A 19357-nucleotide genomic window follows, 5' to 3' on the forward strand; every position below is an offset into this window, starting at 1 on the left:
TCGGTTAAACGTAACCTGCACGCACACATAGTAAAGAAAAGGGAGATACTAATGTAACCTCTACATACACAAGATTTACCATGCAGGTGGTTGCAGTAACTTGCACTAATATCTCACTTGCATATATGTATGGTACAGTTACATCCACTTTCTGAATCTAAGAAAAACTGGAACCTCTTGAATACATGTTTACCTGGCAAGTCTAGAAGCTTACTGGATCTTCAGTCATCATTAATACCTGTACAGTAAAACCCTCATCAACCTTCACTGAAATTATCTTAGCATTTCAATAATACTTCCCCTTAATAGCCTCTCTTGATGTTGAAAAGGTAAACATTCATTATATTTAAAAAAAAAAACAAGCTTTTATCTCCTGCAGATGAGCATGTTGATGGAAAAATCCTATTCCCTACTTTAGCAAATCCCACCTTTTTGGCAAACACAGTATGTATGTACTTAAAAGGCATGATTTCTCTCCATATAACGAGTACTCTTCTCAACATAACTTTCCAAAGATTCCTAACAAATAAACAGATTTCCTCCAGTAAAGGCCACCATTCATGCAACATCTTTTCCAACATTCTCCATATTATAAACACACGAATTTACTCCTGTGTGGCTTCTCAAGTGTTTTTCGAGGGCAACACTCTTCTGAAAACCTTTCCCACATTCTGGACAAACATGTGGCTTCGTTGAATGTGTTTTCTCATGTCTTGTCACTTCAGATTTAATGTTAAATCCCTTCCCACAAATGCTACAAGCAAAGGGCTTCTCTCCTGTATGTGTACTGATATGATGTCTAAGGTTGACCTTCTGAATATATCCTTTCCCACAGATTGCACAAACGTACGGTCTGTCTCCTGTATGAATTTTTGTATGTTTGGACAGACATTTTTTGGTAGTAAAGCTTTTCCCACATTCACTGCAAACAAATGGCTTCTCTCCACTGTGGATTTGCATGTGCAGGTAAAGGCCCCCATGAAATCGAAATGTCTTTCCACATTCATTGCAGGTGAACGGCTTCTCACCCGTATGAATTCTCCTGTGTTTAGTGAGAACAGATTCCAATCGAAACCTTTTGCCACATATATCACAGATAAACAACTTTTCCTCATGAGTCTTCATGTGTTTCTTTAGTTCTGGTTCCCCAACAAAATGTTTCCCACATTCACTGCAAACAACTGGCTTCTCGGTTGCATGGATCCTCACGTGTGCAAGTAAGTTATGTTTATTAGTAAACCTTTTACCACATTCACTGCACTGGAAAGGCTTGACAATATTGTGGGTAGTCAGATGTTGTTCCAGGTGTATTTTCAAACAAAATGATTTTCCGCACACATGGCAATCAAAGTGCCTTGCCTCCTCTTGTACCTGTTGCACCTTTTGTACATTTGCATGAGCTAACATATGTTTTTTCAATAAAGTCTTAATGATAAATCTTTTGCCACATTGTGTACAGGGAAATGGTCTCTCTTTGGTATGGATTCTCTTTTCATGCATGATGAGGTGACATTTCCGCCTAAATCTGTTCCCACATTCCTTGCAAACAAATGGCTTGTCCCCTGTATGTATAAATAAATGGACCTTCAGGTTACCTTTGCTATTAAACAGTTGGCCGCACACATCACATGCAAACTGGCTTTCGCTGTCATTATCTCCCTCAGTGGGAAGTATAACGTCTCCAGAAATGAACGTCTTTTCAGATTCTGAACACGGCTCCCCATCAGAGAGTTCCCCACATTCAGTGCCAGCAAATGGCTTCTCATTTGAATGGATCCTCATGTGTGCAATATATTCGTGTTTCCTTACGAAGCTTTTGTCACACTCACTGCACTGTAATCGTTTGATCCTTTTATGGATTTTTGAGTGTACTTCAAGGTTGTATTTTGCTTTAAATGACTTCCCACATACAAGACAGTGGAATGGTGTCACCTCCATATGTGTGACCGTGTGTCTTTTCAGTTCAGCTTTCAGATAAAATCTTTTATCGCACTCTGTACAAGGAAATGGTTTCTCTCCAGTATGGGCTCTTCTTTCGTGAGCAATGAGGTGCTGTTTCTGCCTAAAGCTCTTCCCGCATTCCTGACAAATAAACGGTTTCTCTCCTGTGTGTGTCATTAAATGGTAGTTAAGAATACCTCTGTGCCCACACTGTCTTCCACACAAATCACAAACAAATAGGTTTTCATTTTGTTTAGCCTTGTCAGCAGAAGGCAGATCAGGAGTGGATACTTTGTCCGATTCTAACCATGGTTCTTCCTCATCCAGAGTATTTACTACAAGCAAAGGCATCTCTGGTTTACTTTCATCAAATGTTTCATCCATTTCACAGTTATGAGTTCCCTCTGGAGAAGAGTTTGTCCGGGCACTATTATTTTCTTGAATACGTTCCCCCCAATTTTCTTCATCCTCTTGTATATTTTCAGCTTTGATTTCCATCTTATAAGGTGGACATTGATTTTCCCCACTGAGAGTTTTCTCAACCAAATGCCTTTCTGATATATTTTCTTCACTGGGAGAATTTATTGGGAAACTCAGGTGTTCTAACCCCTGTGTACCTTCCTCTTCCATCTCTACAATTCTCTGTGGATTTTCAATGTTAGCTTCCATTCTATAAGAGGGAAAAAGTTATTTCTTTGATGCAAGTCCTCGCTGTAGTAATCTTTATATCCTGACAATAGTATATAGCACAACCAAACGTTTATAATTCATTTCACAGGTTGTATCTTTGTCCTTACATCTAATCATTCAATTGTTACAGATGTATAAAATAAATGTGGACAACTGGTATATGATAAAATCAGGAAAAGAAATTAGATAGTTTTGTTAAAACTGCCTTGCTCTCTGTTATCAAGGAAGAATTAATCTGAAAGATTATATTTTCCTGTGAATGTATCCCTGTGTAATTAATTACAACAGATGCAGAATTACTCATCACAAAGCAATAGCTCAACAAATCTAGGATTTAGCTTGGCTTTTGATAAAAGTCAGAGTAAAGTCCGGGAAAACATTTAAACAAAAATGTGGGCATTACATAAATAAGCCATAGATTGGCAAAATCAATATCACTTTGATCTTATTATAATTTGCATTTTGCTTCTTTTACTTGAATCTTGAAGACAATTTTCCTAAATATTTTATGAAAGTATTCCTTTGATCAAAAAGGCACATACTAATACTGCTAACATGAACTGTCATTTGAGAATAGGTTTTATAACCAAAGAGAGTTTGTCTTTATTTTTTTTTTGCATTGTCTTTGATGCAAAAAATGTTCTGTTACAAGATGAACTTGGAAACCATAAAATTACTTTAGTCTGGGAATTTCTAAATATACTTTGTTTGCATATACGTACAGTAATGTCCTTTTCTCGCTCGCGACTTCAGAAGTTGGACAGATATTGCAAATAGTTTATCGTATGAAAAGGCAAAGCTCAGTCAATGTTTAGAGGTTAGCAGTCATGCTGAGAACATAAAGCTTTTCTTCATATCAGTGACTGGGTCTTGTGCGGTGCTCTCTTCGGACTACAATACCTGAAATTCAGTAGCTATATGTTACAATAATAATATTATAATTATAACAAACAGTAATACGTACAACCTAAAATTCAATCGTGTAATATTTATAACAGGTTCTTTCTTCATACAAACCCATTATACTCATAACAGAGGCTGTTATGGGTCACACAGAAACCAAGAACACATCTTTCATTAGCTGAGAAATGAGAAGACTGGAAGTCTCACTTCTTGTGTTGTTTGATCCTTGTGCAGAACAGTGTGGGGTCAGGAGGTGAAAATTTTGGTACGGAAGAAGAAATTAATTTTAGTTTAAAAAAAAAATTTTCATTTGTGTCATCACAATTCACAAACTCATAATATATGTCAAGTATCAACTTGCATAGGAGAATAGAAGCAGGTTCCCCTGAGGAGTCCATTTTTTTTTTCTTCATAAAATTGGAATAAAACTAAAAACTCAATGCGGCTACAGGCCAAAGAGATACTGCAGACACCCTTTAATGATGCCTGCAGTGCACCATGTAAGGTAGACTTATATGGCACTTCCCCAAACTGGTGAAGGAATGCCGGTGACAAGATGAGATGAAGATCTCCTTCCAACAAGAATTTTGCCCTCTTGGCCAAATATTACTTAATAAATGATATACCAGGGCAAGGAAACAGGTTTGCATTTTTCAAACAAAAACTGTTTCAAACTCTACAACCCTGTGTACTACACTAACTCTCTTCATATGATTCTTCCATGACCAGTCATTTCCACATGAAGATGTGAAAGAAAAGGCCTTGCTATAAATTCTAGTTTAATCATTTGAATAGTACTGTAGTTATTAATCCCACAAATACATGAGTAAGAATCAGAACACCTAATTAAGTACTACATTTGGAAGATACGAGCATATTTATTAATCCCATTGGATACATCAGCAGGATACAGTAATTGGTTGAAGAAATGCAATAACAAAATTGAGGTAATATGTTACAAATTTGTTATTAAAAGTTACATAAATATGATACAGTTCCCAAGTAGAAGACCCTTATGTAATCCAAATTACTAAATTAATTTAGAAACTCTGCAACAGTTCATATCTGGAAGATTCACTCACTTGAAAAAAAAAAAAAAAAAAAAAAAAAAACTCTTCTTGAACATAACCTGAATTTGTTTACACTCCACCATAAAGAAAAGGGAGATACTGGTGTAACATCTACAGATACAAGATTGACCATCTTGATGGTTAAGTAATCTGCACTTCTATCTCACATGCATGTACTGTAAGTTTGTATGCATAAGTTCCAGAACTGCAGAGACTGGCAACACTATTACACAATGACTTCTACTGGAACCTGTTGACCTGGTAAGTCTAGTAGTTTACTAGATCTTCATTCATCACTAATACCTGCACCATTTTACTTTAAAGTAGTTTTAAAGAATGAAATTTATTCAATGAATACTCAAGGAACTGTAAATAATCTGTTAATCAACTCATATTATGTTTGGAAACTATTTTTTTTGTTTAAACATTCAATAATCCACCTCCCTTGTCACTAAAGCTTTACTGGACTATATTTTGGCAAGGCCTGTCATGATTTGAAACACTATTATTCTCCGACATTCTGGGTGAATCTTCTAACCAGAATTGTACTTAACACAACTGGTCAGTGATCCTACACTTACTTGTTGTTTATCCCTGCTTTATCATCACCACAATGATATCTAGTTGTGTCTTTTAGAACTCACTTTGGCCACCATTGTGTCTTTTAGAACTCACTTTGGCCACCATTGTGTCTTTTAGAACTCACTTTGGTCACCATTCTATTAAGCTCGAGAAAGGTACCTCTCTTATTCTTAAGTGGCCAAGTAACAACTTACTGGCCACCACTTCTTGTATGCACTCTGCGGAAGATGTTAATTCTCTTGCAGCTCCATTCTGGTGATTAGCCTACCACTGTCTCATGTTACCAGTCTTTTTGGTTTTAGTAAGATTGGGCAAGACAAAGGTAATGAGCTGCACATGCCATTATGGCATGCAATATCTTGACATTGCAATTGTTCTTCCCCTTAACAGCCTCTCTTGAGGTTGTTAGGGTCAACAATTTCACAGTCTGAGGAAAAACAAGCCATTTTTCCTACATTAACATACCTCACATATTTGGCAAACACAATTTGTATTTCTAGGTATGATTTCTCAACGTAAAATGAGTAGTACGTACTCTCCTCAACATGTTTTTTCAAACTTTCCAAATAAATATAGCAAGTTTTAAAAATTAATTTGTATTTTTCCTAACCTACAAACCTCAAGTTCTGTACATTAGGATAAACTTGCACATGCAAGTTGGAACAGCCCTTTAACTTTCAGACAATGTAGTTAGCTATCAACAGGCAAGGGGGAAGCCCTGCCCACCCGTTGGTATGCACTCCACTTTGCCGTACAGCCCAGGTGCTAAAGTGAAGGGTAGCTTAGATGGGTTGTAATATAAGGAACTTCAGGCGTGTATGTTAGGAAATATACAAATTACATACTTTAAAAATCTGCTACTTGTTCCTACACAAATACAAATCTTCGTTCTTTACTCAGAAGGAAAGGCCATGAAAGTCACCTACCCTCTTTGCTAATGCCAGGGCAAGGAGTAAAACGATCTTAAGGGTCAGATCCCTGTCAGACAACTCTGAGAGGCTTGTACAGATGACAAGTGAGGCTCTTCAGAATGAGAATCATGCCCACTGAGATCCCTGGGAGGACAAGATTGTTTGAAACTCTTCAGGAGCATGACGATTTCCCATGAAAGGAGATCTACTTTTAGTCTCAATACTCGGCCAGATGCAAACCTGTAGCCTTTAATGGCAAAGACATAGAGGAGCTTCTCATGGGAAAGGAAGTCTGCTACCTAATGGGAGAGAGTCTCCACCAAAGACACCTAACACAGACGTCTTCCTATTTCCTCTGGTAAAAAGCTGCTGAGGATTTATGCAAGTACATATCCAGATTCATAGTGTGGCATGAAAAACCTCTGGCTTGTTTGTTTGTATGGTGCTTTTACGTTGCATGGAACCAGTGGTTATTCAGCAACGGGACCAATGGCTTTAGTTGACTTCCGAACCATGTCGAGAGTGAACTTCTATCACCAGAAATACACATCTCTCACTCCTCAATGGAATGGCCGAGAATCGAACCCGCGACCACCGAGGTGGGACACTAATACCATACCAACCACGCCGCTGAGGCGCACCTCTGGCTTTAAAGAGAAGCTGGATAGTTGCCAGGAATGAATGGCCAGCAACTCCACGGCCTGATAATACCTCTATGGCAGGCTTAACAGGTTGTGCCATAGGGGCAGCTCTCTTGGGACCTTGGAAAGGAGAGCCGGCAGGTCCAGATACCACTCGGCTTGAGGCGCTTCCAGTGTAACAAAGTGTTAGCCTAAGTTTTGGAGTTATCAGCACTAAGTTGATGACTTTCAGAATAAGGCAAAGAGGTGGATAAGCATACAGTTCAGAGTGTCCCGTTTGTGCTGAAATGCTTCTTCCAAGGCTACTCATCAAGGAAAATACTGGCATACGTATTCCTGTTGTGCCAGATGGCAACCCCCACATCTTGAACAATTTCCCCACTGCACAGGTGTGAAAACCACTCAGTCCCTATCACCTTTGTCTTGTGGCTAAGCTTATCTACCTTTACATTGTGAGAACCTAAATGTACCTGGCTGACAGCTCTGCCACTCAACTTGTACGCCTGCATCGTCAGCTGGTGCAACAGAAGCAATACTAGCCCTCCCTGCTTGTTGATGAATGTCACTACTGTGGTGTTGTTGCTCATCCACACCACAGATTGTCTCACCACAGGGTCCTGGAACTCCTGCAATGCTAGGAATGCTGCTTTCAATGCCCAGACATTGATGGTAAGGTACTAATCATCGTGGTTCCATAAACTTAACACCAATAACTCCTACGGGTTTGTGTCGCCACCCATCAGATGTGCCCAAGAACAGAAGCATCTCTGTTGTTGGAGTGCTTTATTTTTCTTCAGTTTGCGAGCAGTCAAAGTCAAAGAGGAGGAGGTGGGAGCAACCTGACAAAAACAAATCAGACAAATTCCTCTTGTGTTTCTTCATCTTTTTCTTACCCAGGTTTGCTGAGGTCAAAGATATAGTCAAGAATTGACGGAGAACCACCCTAAACTCCTCAGGACACATCACAGGGGGTATGAGGAGTTACTATGTATGTTGGTGTGGTGAAGGAACCAATAGATAAGGTGACTGTTGAAGTCATCATAGCCACCATATCTATAGTTACAGGTGTCACCGCAGCAGCAGAGAAGTGATTGAATCAAGCCTTAACACTGGGCTCCCCCGAGATCCCCAGGGATGGCCATAACCCCCTGAGCCACCTGGTCTCTTCCAAAGCTGCAAGAATAGTTGGGTTAGTAGAGAGGTCTTCCTTCTGCCCGGGGAAAGAGACTCTGCCAACAGAAGACTCTACCTCCAAGTGAAACAAATCCTCAAACGACATACCAGAGTGAACACCCTCTCCCTTTTGCTGACTCTCCACAAGTGATTGGTTTGCAAGACAACAAAGGGCCTTCCTTAGGAGTTGAAAGAGCGAGTGGACGTCAGTGTTGAAGACCTTCTTCAGCGTCACTGGTGTAGTGTTCCCTTCTGATGGCAGTGGTGTGAACTTCCTAGCCTTCTTTTCTCAGCTACAAACTTTACTCATTGTTCTGATGGGCACTCCCAGAAAGTAGTTTCCTCAGTTTAGAGGTTGTAGATAGATACAATGATTTATGGGTTAGATGCATCTCGTATCAGTCACTATAAATCTCATAAACACAAAAAAGAAAGAAAAAATACTCAAAAACACAGAGCACAAACTTAATATAATAGCAAAAGTAGGTGCAAAGAACCAAAGAAAAGACATCTGCATCTAAAAGCAAAAGTGGAGTGCAGGCTGACAGGTGGGTGAGGTTCCCTTACCTGTCAATAGCGAACTACCTTGTCAATCAGTTTTTTAACGGCTGTTCCGGCTCACATTTGCAAGTTAATCCTAATGTAAACAAAGGTTTGCATTTTTGTAGGAGTAAAAACATATTCCTCCAGAGAAGGCCACCATTCATGCAACATCTTGTCCAACATTGTCTACAACGACATGATGTGAATTTCCTCCTTTATGGGTTCTCAAGTGTTTCTTGAGGGTAACTCTCTTCTTAAAGCTTTCTCCACATTCCTGACAAACATGTGGCTTCATTGAATGCGCTTTCTCATGTCTAGTCATTTCAAATTTAATGTTAAATCCCTTCCCACAAATGCTACAAGCAAAGGGCTTCTCTCCTGTATGTGTCCTGATATGATGTCTAAGGCTGACCTTCTGAATATATCTTTTCCCACAGACTGCACAAACATATGGTCTGTCTCCAGTATGGGTTCTTATATGTTTAGTCAGACTTCTTTTGATAGTAAAGCTTTTCCCACATTCATTGCAAGCAAATGGCTTCTCTCCACTGTGGGTTTGCATATGCTGGTAAAGGCCCCCATGAAATCGAAATGTCTTTCCACATTCATTGCAAGTGAACGGCTTTTCACCCGTATGAATTCTCCTGTGTTTAGTGAGAACAGATTCCAATCGAAACCTTTTGCCACATACCTCACAGATAAACAACTTTTCCTCATGAGTCTTCATGTGTTTCTTTAGTTCTGGTTCCCCAACAAAACGTTTCCCACATTCGCTGCAAACAACTGGCTTCTCAGTTGCATGGATCCTCACGTGTGCAAGTAAGCCATGTTTATTCGTAAACCTTTTACCACATTCACTGCACTGGAAAGGCTTGACAATATTGTGGGTAGTCAGATGTTGTTCCAGGTGTATTTTCAAACAAAATGACTTTCCGCACACATGGCAATCAAAATGCCTTTCCTCCTGTTGTATATTTGCATGAGTTAACATATGTTTTTTCAATGAAGTCTTAATGATAAATCTTTTACCACATTGTGGACAGGGAAATGGTCTCTCTTTGGTATGGATTCTCTTTTCATGCATGATGAGGTGGCATTTCCGCCTAAATCTGCTCCCACATTCCTTGCAAACAAATGGCTTGTCCCCTGTGTGTATAAATAAATGGACCTTCAGGTTACCCTTGTTGTTAAACAGTCGGCCGCACACATCACATGCAAACTGGCTTTCGCTGTCATTATCCCCCTCAGTGGGAAGTATAACGTCTCCAGAAATGAATGTCTTTTCAGATTCTGAACACGGTTCCCCATCAAAGAGTTCCCCACATTCAGTGCCAGCAAATGGCTTCTCAGTTGAATGGATCCTCATGTGTGCAATATATTCGTGTTTCCTTACGAAGCTTTTGTTACACTCACTGCACTGGAATTTTTTGAGCCTGGTATGGATTTTTGAGTGTACTTCAAGGTTGTATTTTGCTTTAAATGACTTCCCACATACAAGACAGTGGAATGGTGTCACCTCCATATGTGTGATCATGTGTCTTTTCAGTGCAGTTTTCAGGTAAAATCTTTTATCGCACTGTGAACAAGGAAATGGTTCCTCTCCAGTGTGGGCTTTTCTTTCGTGACCAATTAGGTGATGTTTCTGCCTAAACCTCTTCCCACATTCCTTACAAGGAAATGGTTTCTCTCCTGTGTGTGTCATCAAATGATTCTTAAAGCTAGTTCCGTAACTAAATTGTCTGCCACAGACATTACATGCAAACTGGTTTTTGCCTTTGTTAACTGTCTCAGCAGAAGGCGGATTATCTTCAGAAGTGACTGCCTTTTCAGATTCTAAACATGGTTCTTTCTCACTGTCAGAATTTACAAGCAAAGGGATCTTGGATTTACTGTCATCAGCCATCCCATCCAATGCATAACAATGAGTTTCTTCATCGGAAAATGGATTTGAGGTGCTGTTATTTTCTTGAAAGCTTTCATCCACACTTTCTGCAAACTCGTGAATATTTTCATTTTTAATTTCCAATTTAGAAAATGGATTTTCCTCACTGAGAGTTGACACAAACAAGTTTGTTTCTGTTTCATTTTCTTCACTGGGAGATTTTGTTACACCGGGGTATTCTTGCTGTACACCTTCTTCTTCCCTTTTTTCCACAAAACCTTGTGCATTTTCAGTTTTGGTTTTCATATTTTAAAATGGATATAGTCTCCTTTAATGTATAAGGCCCATTAAAGTAAATTTTTATATCAATATCACAGATATAGATCAATCATACACCTGTACTTGTAATTCATTTCACTACAGAGCTTGCATATTTTTCTTTATACTTACGTGATCACTAAATTATTATACAAGTATAAAATTAAATGGGAATTATTGGGATATGATTACCATAATCTGTTAAAGAAGTTACTGTAGTTTTGAGTTCCTATTGTATCAAATGTATTCATCAGTTTCTTGAAAAGCAGTATTAGCTTTCTTTGTTTTCAAGTAATTATTAGAGTCTGAAAGATATTTCCCAGTGAATGAAGCCCCATGTTGGTGCAAGTCCTGAATGAACTTCATTTTGCTCTCAACAAACGTAACAAAGTATGCTATAGGAAATCCAGTAGTATTCTTCCATACACTATCCACAAGAGTGATATTATCACTGTTACCTTCATAAGTTCCTAACTCTTATGAATCCAAAGTTGAAATAAGTTATCTAATATACTTAAATATTTCAAGACAATATTCCTATACGTACTGTACATTTTACACAAGAATTCACTTGATTAAGTCTTCTTTAGAAAAGAGGTCTCACAGTCATAGAAAGTTTTTGTCTCTGGTATTTTTTACACTGTTTCCACCGCATAGATGTGTTGATGTGTGATGTGCTAGTTTGAAACCATAAAATTACCTCAATTGGGCTTTCAGAACTTTCCATATAACTGTATGTAATGCCCTTGTTAACTGCACAAGTAACAGATACTGCAAATGGTTTATCTTATTAAAAGACAGAACTCAATGATGTATTACTGTATACTGTGTTAATCATGCTGCGAACAAGAGCTTCTTCTTCTTAGCACAAATTTTCTTCACTGGTTCTTGTGCAGTACTCCCTTTAGATTGTAATACCTGAAATCGATAGCGGTGTTATAATAATTATACCAAACATCGAATGCACATAATAAAATTATAGCAATATAATTATAATTAAAATATTTTCTTCCATACAAACCGCTTACCTTTAATATAGTTCATTTCATGGGCCAAATGAAAAACAAGACATCCTTCTTTAGCAAGGGAAGGCAGAAGACTTGGTACAGTTAGGGCTGTTTGGCTACGTTACATGTTTTACTCTTTGGGTAGCTCAGTCCTGCTTTGAAAGAGCAGTAGAGTTCAGGGTTGGGCACCATGGTTGAAGGTAATGACCCACTATGGAAAAATACAAATTTTTATTCTTTTATGAATATTCCCGAGCCTAAGCTTGAATTGGTCCATGAAACTTTATAACAAGGTGTCCTGGTAATAGGCTGGTGTTAATGGGGGTAGACACCTACTCACCTGTTGTCACCAAATGCACTTCCTTCGACAGCAGGGTCTATGTGGAGAGGTTGAGGTGATGTTATGATAATAGGCTCTAGTTTTTATAGTGAAGAAAACTAGAAATTACGGTAAAAATTAAAATTATTTTGCTTTTACAGAAATACAGAGCAGTCTTCTATATAGGAAACTCACACCTTAAGTGGAAGGTAGTTTCTCAATGACTGGCAAGTTGAATCTCCATGTGGAAATGACTCCGGTAGTATCCTCAAAGTCTGCCATAGGGATGCCTCCGTGAGAAGTGTCTGGATTCTTGCCTAAGTAAAACCTCAGGGAAACACACGTGACCCCTACAAGGGGTGACACAAGACAGGCTTTCCTAACTCTAGCCCTCCCACCTCCCAAAAAAATTCTGAGATACACAAGGTACACTGTAGGCATTGCTGAAGGTTCTTTGCAGTGTCCCATAAGCCCCTACCTGCATTTCATTTTCTGTATGAATTACTATTCTTCCATCTTACTTTTCCCTCCACTCCTTACAATTGCTTCTTAGCGCAACTGCGAGGTTTTCCTCTTATTACACCTATAACCCTCCTTTACTCTCAATGACTACATGGGTTCCATCACTGGCCTCTAGCCTAAATTTTATATTCCAATTCCAAAGCTCTTAGGTAGGATGCTTGTCTGTGTAGGCTATTTGCATCTTTGTCTGATCAAGTGTGAACTTGGCCTGAGCTGCTACCTTGCTCAGAGGAGCCAGTCATCTATTCATCCCCAGCCTTATGCTCTACAAGCACCTTAGGCAACATGCTTTTTCTGTCTAAAAGGACCTTGTTCAGCAGCCAACACAGGCCCCAAGGAGAAGATATCCAGGGACTTATGGGTAATGTTCCTTAGGCGGAATGAGGTAAAGGTGGCTTGGCATCTCCAGACACCTGCTTTCATTACCTGTACTGCTGAAAAGTTGAAATGCAAAGAAAGGTCCAATTTGTTTGCCTGTGTGATTGCAGGACAAAGTCAGAACAAAGAGATGTTCCTGGACACCATGTGCTTGCTGGTACTAACAAGCAGGTGCTGACAGTGGCCTAAAAGGTCAAGGATTTCTAAGTTAGTACTCCATGCCTTGCACAAGGGCATAAAAGAATCTAACTGTATACCACTAACAAAGTTCCAGCAAGAGGGAACTGAGAAAAAGTTGTATCTCCTGTCAGGAGTGAAGGATTCTCAGGGTCCAGTCTGAAGCACAAAACCTTGAAATGAAGCAAGGTCTTTTTGTGGACAGTGGAGGAACTGCTAAGAATCCTGGTGGATGGTAGCTTGAAAGTAGTATGCATCCTTCAGGTCTGTTTAGACCATGAAGTTGCCCTCCCTGATGGACTACAGCACTGACTGTGCTGTTTCCATCTTGAAACCAGTCTGTGGCACATACTTGTTTAACAAGGAAAGATTGATCACAAGTTTCCAACCACCGGTTGCCTTCTTCACTAAGAAGAGGCAACTAAGTTACATTGGAGACTGATGTTCTACGATTTCCAAGGCGCCTTCCCCAAACAAATGTAATATTACTTACAGGGTCTACTATTGCAGGAGACATGAACTGCGCAAAAGGATACCCATGCCCCTTGCAATGTTTTTCTGTAATAACAAAATAAAAGAAGATTCAGTGAGCGCACAGTGGGAAGACAGTGAGTGAAGCACTTTTGCATTTCCTGGTGGCCAACAGAAAAAATGTTACTAAGTTCAATGATTACTTCAGCTTCCACTGAAGGGTACTCCTATACAAAAGACTGGTTTGTATTTCTGTAAGAAAAATAATGTCAGACTAACTAGTAACCTCTCAAAATTGTGGTTTAAAATCCCTAGACTTGTATAAGATAGGCCAAACAAAAATTACTGGTGTAAACATGTTTGCATACACTAGCACTCAAATACTAGTAAACAAAATGAAACCTCTCTCATGAGAGTCATATCACTGAGAACCTTAGTGTGAATATCCTGTTTGTGTGGGCATAATAAAGCACAGCTCTAACATGAATGGGAGAAGATTACATTCCTGTATCTACTCCAGGGACTGTGTTGTCCAATCAGTACCAAGGGCACCAGGCAAAACATGAGCTGAGGAAGACCCATAGTCAGAACAAAATTCCAGGACATTGTCGACCAGTGCATACGACTCCCTCTGGTTGGCTGAACTAATGGAGGGTATATAGGAACAGGCATAAGCAGTCCCATTCATGCACCCTCCTTGAGCTGCGGGTGAGCCACGAAGGAACAGACCATCCTGGTGCTGGTTTTAACATAAAAGGATCTGTCATGAGCAAACCCACAGTTGGCATGCGCTGCATAAGCAGGCAATGTTGGCTTAACCAGGAGTACTTCCAGGGAAGCACAAGAAGATGAACCAAACTTGCTACCTGCACACTTATGGCCTGTAGACCAAGAATTTGCCAAGCAAATGAGTGTGTATGGGCTCCATCTAGTCTATTTCCAAAGAAATACAGGAGGAAGAGCTAACCCCCCAGCCTGCAAGAGCCCAAAATTGTTTCAAGATGGGTACTGAGTGTACTCAGTGAGGCTTATGCTAGCCAAGCCAACAGCTGATTTGTCACTCACAGGCTGCCAAACACAGTACTAATGTAATAAGGAGAAGTGTAGTGATTCCCCACCTCCCACACAAAACCACATCTCGGCTGAGTTTGGGGAGTACTTGGGGATGAGTAGGGAGGTGTTCAATGACATAGAGGAACTGGTAGCGTAACTCCTAAGACCATCTTTGCCAAAAACTTAACAGCAGTAAATTTCCCCTACATTGGAATAGTATTAAATTGGTGGAGATCCTCTGAACACAACATTATTCATACACAAATACAAACCTTCATCCTCTCCATACAGATTTAGCTTGTGGACATGAGGCAAGGGTAAGCCTCACCCAACCACCTCAGCGGCGTGGTTGGTATGGTATTAACGTCCCACCTCGGTGGTCGCGGGGTTCGATTCTCAGCCATTCCATTGAAGAGTGAGAGATGTGTATTTCTGGTGATAGAAGTTCACTCTCGATGTGGTTTGGAAGTCATGTAAAGCGGTTGGTGCTGAATAACCAATGGTTTCATGCAACATAAAAGCACCATATAAACAAAACAAATAAACCAACTGTTGGTCTGCATCTAACTTTGCTTCCGACTGCCATTAAATTTACAACTCTCTCAGGTTGCTGTTGTATTTCTCTTGTAAACATTTATATTCAACACAAAAAAACAAGTACAACTTAGCAGCCACAAGGAACAAAACAGGTCAAGATCTTGTGATGGCAGCCAAAGAAAGAGTGTATGGAGACACCAAGTTACCCCCTGGTAAACACCAGTTAACCACCTTGTTACTAAGTTTAACTCACCTGCTCAAACAGGATACTCATGTAAGCCTATAGAAAGTGATGGTTTATATTTCTGTAGGAATAACAGTGAATTACATATAGAATAATAACTGCTAACCCAAGACAGCATGAAAAACATCAGATATTTTGAAAATTTTAGTAGAAAAGGGCCCGACTACAAACTTGGGGCATGAAGTAGGGTAAATGTAGAGGAAAAGGCAACACGTATCGTATACCAAGATAATGAGACACTTACTGTCTTTTGTTTACCTTTTTACATTCTTACCCGAGGGGCTGGTATTAAAACCTGAACAAAAGACGGTATATTTCTCCTTAACTTGGTAGATTAACTAATTTGTAATGCATTCTATACACACTTTTTGACATTCTCCAGTCCAAAGATTATAACTAGGTGATATCTTTATGCAGCTGTCACCTCGACATTTACCCGTGGGCTTGTGCCATGTTCTGAAAAATAATAACAACAGTAATAGGGCAAAATACTGAATAGCCGGCCTCCACCATAGCGCGACCACCTTCCCGAAAAAGTATTTTAACATGTCCTATAACCCAGGATAGACATTAGTCAAGAGCCAGCATCCATCTAAGCAACACTGCAAGACCTCTACTTTCTTCTCTAAGTTAGTTTTTTCTCCCAAGTCACAAAGTAAGGCCATCATTTCCGATTTTCAGGAAGGTGGTCGCGCTATGGTAGAGGCTGGCCATTTGGTATTTTACCCTACTGGAACAGAGCTTTCTTAGCAAGGACTGGGAATCCCTGCAACCTTCATTGTAGCTATAGAGTGGATGGTACCCATCCAGACCAGGTCAGGGTACAACGCCCTCGTAAAGGTTAGGGTACGATGTACATATTAGGCTTTTAGTGATATTTATGGGAAAGAAAATACCCTTGGGTTGAAGTTGCTCCCAGGAGAGTTTATTAAAGAGGTTAGGCTATAGGGTAAAATACCACCGAATTGTCGGCCTCTATATCATAGCATGACGACTTTCCCGAAAATTGGAAATTATGGCCTTAATTTCTGACTTGAGAACAAACTGATTACTTCCAGAGGAAAGTAGAGGTCTCGAAGTGTTCCTTCGACAGACACTGGCTCTTGACTAAAGTCTATCCTGGGTTACAGGAAGTGTTAAAATACTTTTTCGGGAAGGTGGTCGCGCTATGGTAGAGGCCGGCCATTGGGTATTTTAACCGTACGCAGATGAAGAGGTCACAACTTAGCCCTATATGAAGGCCTTCCCCCTCCCCCAGGCCAGGTAAGGGCACGGCACCCTAGGTTAGATTAGGTAAAGGTACAGCTGGTCAATTATATACCTATGCATACACAAGGTAAGGGGCAGCCTAGGTCAAACCTCGTGACCTTTTCGTCTACATTGGAGAACTAGGCTAGATGCCTCTAATGACTTAACCACAGACCAGTCCTACTAAGCCTTGCATGGTCCAGTCCTAAGCCTGTTTTGTCAAAACCTACCAATCTGACTCAGATCATCATAATTTTATGCATAAATTCTGTTATGGGACGAACTTGTATATTCCAAGGATGGCAAAATTAAAATTAAAAACAAAATAAAAAATACTTTCACTACGAAACTTTGCCTAAAAACACGCATCTTATTTCCTACATAAACTTGGCTGTGGTAGGTTAATCTGGAATTATATCTCATTAAGGTGTTTTCTCTTTGGATACAGCTTCAGATTTAATTTATTTCAAGGGACACTTACAGTCAAAATACGAAGGTAACCCAGCCAAACAATGAAAGCTTGATCCAAGGTTTTTTGACGGAATTTAATGGCGACAGTAGTAGTAGTAGTAGTATAATTCTAGTGCTAATAGTTGTTCTGGGAGGGATTTGCCTTTACAACGGCTCCCTTGATCGCACTGAATATTATATTTATTCGTTTATTTTCCTTATTATGATATACTTACACTTTTATCTGTTTATTTGTTAGTTTGTTAATCTATTTCCCTTTTGCATTTTCTAATGAACACCTTAATATTCTTTGGAGCTTGAATTTCAAGTCTCTGTGGGGTTTATCTTATGAATAATAATAATTGAAAAAGAAACCCACAAATTCAATTTGTAACTTGTTTACTTCTAAGTATTTACATTAAGTTTTACTCCACACTCGAGTACTTTCAGGCCCTTCTGTGGCCCATTCTCAAGAGATGTTTGGGATGTTAGCCTGGGTCAAGGCCCAGCAGTCTTCTGGAACTTCTTCTCGTTGTGCTGTCATTTATGCGATGGCTGTTCTGGTTTTCTTGAGAGTTGCCAATCCCCTCTTGTCGCTCTGATAGCCTGAGCTGATGGTCATGGGATTCACCCTTGTGGTAAGGGTGTGGTCACCGAAAGTCTGTTGGGCAGGAAACCTAATCTCCAGGTCAGCAGGGTCAATCTTAGCTTCTTTTAATATCAAAGCTCGGCTTATGGGATCTTCTGAGGTAAAACCTTTGTTTCCTTCAATTACTTTGATCTCTCTGATAAGCGCACCTTCTACTACCCTCCTGTGACTATTTTGTTGCTTTTGTATATAAGCCTACTGTTTTTGAAATCCATCCTATGGTCATTTTTCCCACAATGTCAGCTATAGCACTCCCCTGAGAGTTAAGCTGTACTGCCCTTCTATGTTCTTGGACTCTAGTCCTTATTCCCCTACCTGATTCCCCCACATATCTGTCTCCACAATTATTGCAATTGATTATGTATACCCCCGCTACATCATCTGTATTACTGTCTTCTCCTTCCAATTTATTTTTACATACTTTGTTTTTTAAAGTATTTATCAAATGTATATACAAATTTATATTGACTTTCTTTCATTTTTGAAGTGATTTGTTTCATTTTAGGCATAAAAGGGAGGGCAACTATTTTCTTGTTTTCTTTATTCCATGTACTCTCTACATTCGCTCTGTAAAATATTTTTCTAGCTTTGTTGAGTGCCCTTTTTCTGAACCATTCCGGGTATGCTAATGCATCGAAGCTTTTATCGATGTAATTTATTTCTTGCTCTATCTTGCAAGGGTCACACGTTCTCATTGCCCTAAGAAATAAACCTGTTAGAACCCCTATTTTTATATCATGACTATGAAAAGAGAAGAAATGAATATATGAGTTTGTATGTGTGGGCTTTCTATATGTACTGAATTCATATCCTGTTTTCTTTTCTTTCTATGAGTATGTCTAAAAAGGGCAGTTTATTATTGTTACTTTTCTCTAAAGTGAACTGGATCTTGTTATCAAACTTATTGAGCTCATCTAGAAAAGTTCTATTTTATTTCCATCCCCTTGCAGAATAGCAAAAATATCATCACGTATCTCCACCATCCTTGCAGTTTTAAGTTAGGGACATTCACATTAGGAACTAGATTAGTTTCGAAATATTCCATATAGATGTTAGCGAGTATATGTGATAATGAGGATCCCATAGCTACTCCATATTTTTGTTTGTAAACATGTCCCTCAAACGTGAAATAAGTATCACTGACACACAATTTGATCAACTCCAGGAAGACGCCTATTTCGATGTTTGGATTGAAAATACCCTCATTATGTTTAGTCTGTAGGAATTCTAATACTTTATCTAAGGGGACATTGTGAATAATGCTACTACATCAAAACTAACCATGTGTCCCTTTATATTCTTTTTCTTAACTTTGTCTATGAAATCTACTGAATGTTTAATATGGGATTCTGAAAATATACCTAAGTATATTCCTAGTTCTCCAGCTAACCACACAGCTAAGTTTTTGTTAGGAGATTTCCTACTAGAAACAATAGGGCGTAGTGGGCAGCCCTCCTTGTGTATTTTGGGGCTGCCATATATATATGCAAGTTCAGGTAATTTACTTGAGAATAATTTAGTGCATAGCATGTCCTTCCATTACCTAGTCTACTGATTATTTTCTTCACATTCTGATTAAAGGTTTCTGTAAGCTTTTGGATTGTTGGAGGATCTCTATTTTAGCATAAGTAGTTTCATCATCTAGTAG

At 39.3% G+C, this 19357-nt stretch overlaps 4 protein-coding genes across 7 annotated transcripts in view; 1 reads left to right on the forward strand and 3 right to left on the reverse strand.

Moving 5' to 3' along the window:
• The window catches only part of LOC135205324 (large ribosomal subunit protein eL15-like), a 71135-nt gene extending 61016 nt beyond the window's left edge, over nucleotides 1-10119 (reverse strand). The window contains exon 1 of the mRNA XM_064235767.1: nucleotides 10107-10119. The gene's annotated coding sequence lies outside the window, so the exon portion shown is untranslated. The remainder of the gene's footprint in view (nucleotides 1-10106) is intronic.
• Nucleotides 1-19357, forward strand: part of LOC135205323 (zinc finger protein OZF-like) — a 32623-nt gene that overhangs the window by 3055 nt on the left and 10211 nt on the right. The window lies entirely within an intron of this gene.
• LOC135205320 (gastrula zinc finger protein XlCGF58.1-like) lies at nucleotides 361-17219 on the reverse strand. Of its 4 annotated transcripts, none has more exons than XM_064235752.1 (3): nucleotides 17092-17219; nucleotides 11474-11572; nucleotides 361-3531 (listed from the first exon to the last, which is right to left on the reverse strand). In XM_064235752.1, exon 3 carries the CDS (start codon nucleotides 2608-2610, stop codon nucleotides 559-561), a length of 2052 nt encoding a protein of 683 aa, XP_064091822.1. In that variant the 5' UTR covers nucleotides 2611-3531; nucleotides 11474-11572; nucleotides 17092-17219; the 3' UTR covers nucleotides 361-558. The 4 variants fall into 4 exon arrangements, with proteins under 4 accessions (XP_064091822.1, XP_064091824.1, XP_064091823.1 ...); XM_064235754.1 differs by having other exon boundaries at nucleotides 11355-11572; XM_064235753.1 differs by having other exon boundaries at nucleotides 11202-11572.
• LOC135205322 (gastrula zinc finger protein XlCGF57.1-like) lies at nucleotides 5480-10100 on the reverse strand. The gene has a single exon (XM_064235761.1). It carries the CDS (start codon nucleotides 9986-9988, stop codon nucleotides 8615-8617), a length of 1374 nt encoding a protein of 457 aa, XP_064091831.1. The 5' UTR covers nucleotides 9989-10100; the 3' UTR covers nucleotides 5480-8614.

This window comes from Macrobrachium nipponense, chromosome 49 (assembly GCF_015104395.2).
Source record: "Macrobrachium nipponense isolate FS-2020 chromosome 49, ASM1510439v2, whole genome shotgun sequence".
Classification (NCBI taxonomy): domain Eukaryota; kingdom Metazoa; phylum Arthropoda; class Malacostraca; order Decapoda; family Palaemonidae; genus Macrobrachium; species Macrobrachium nipponense.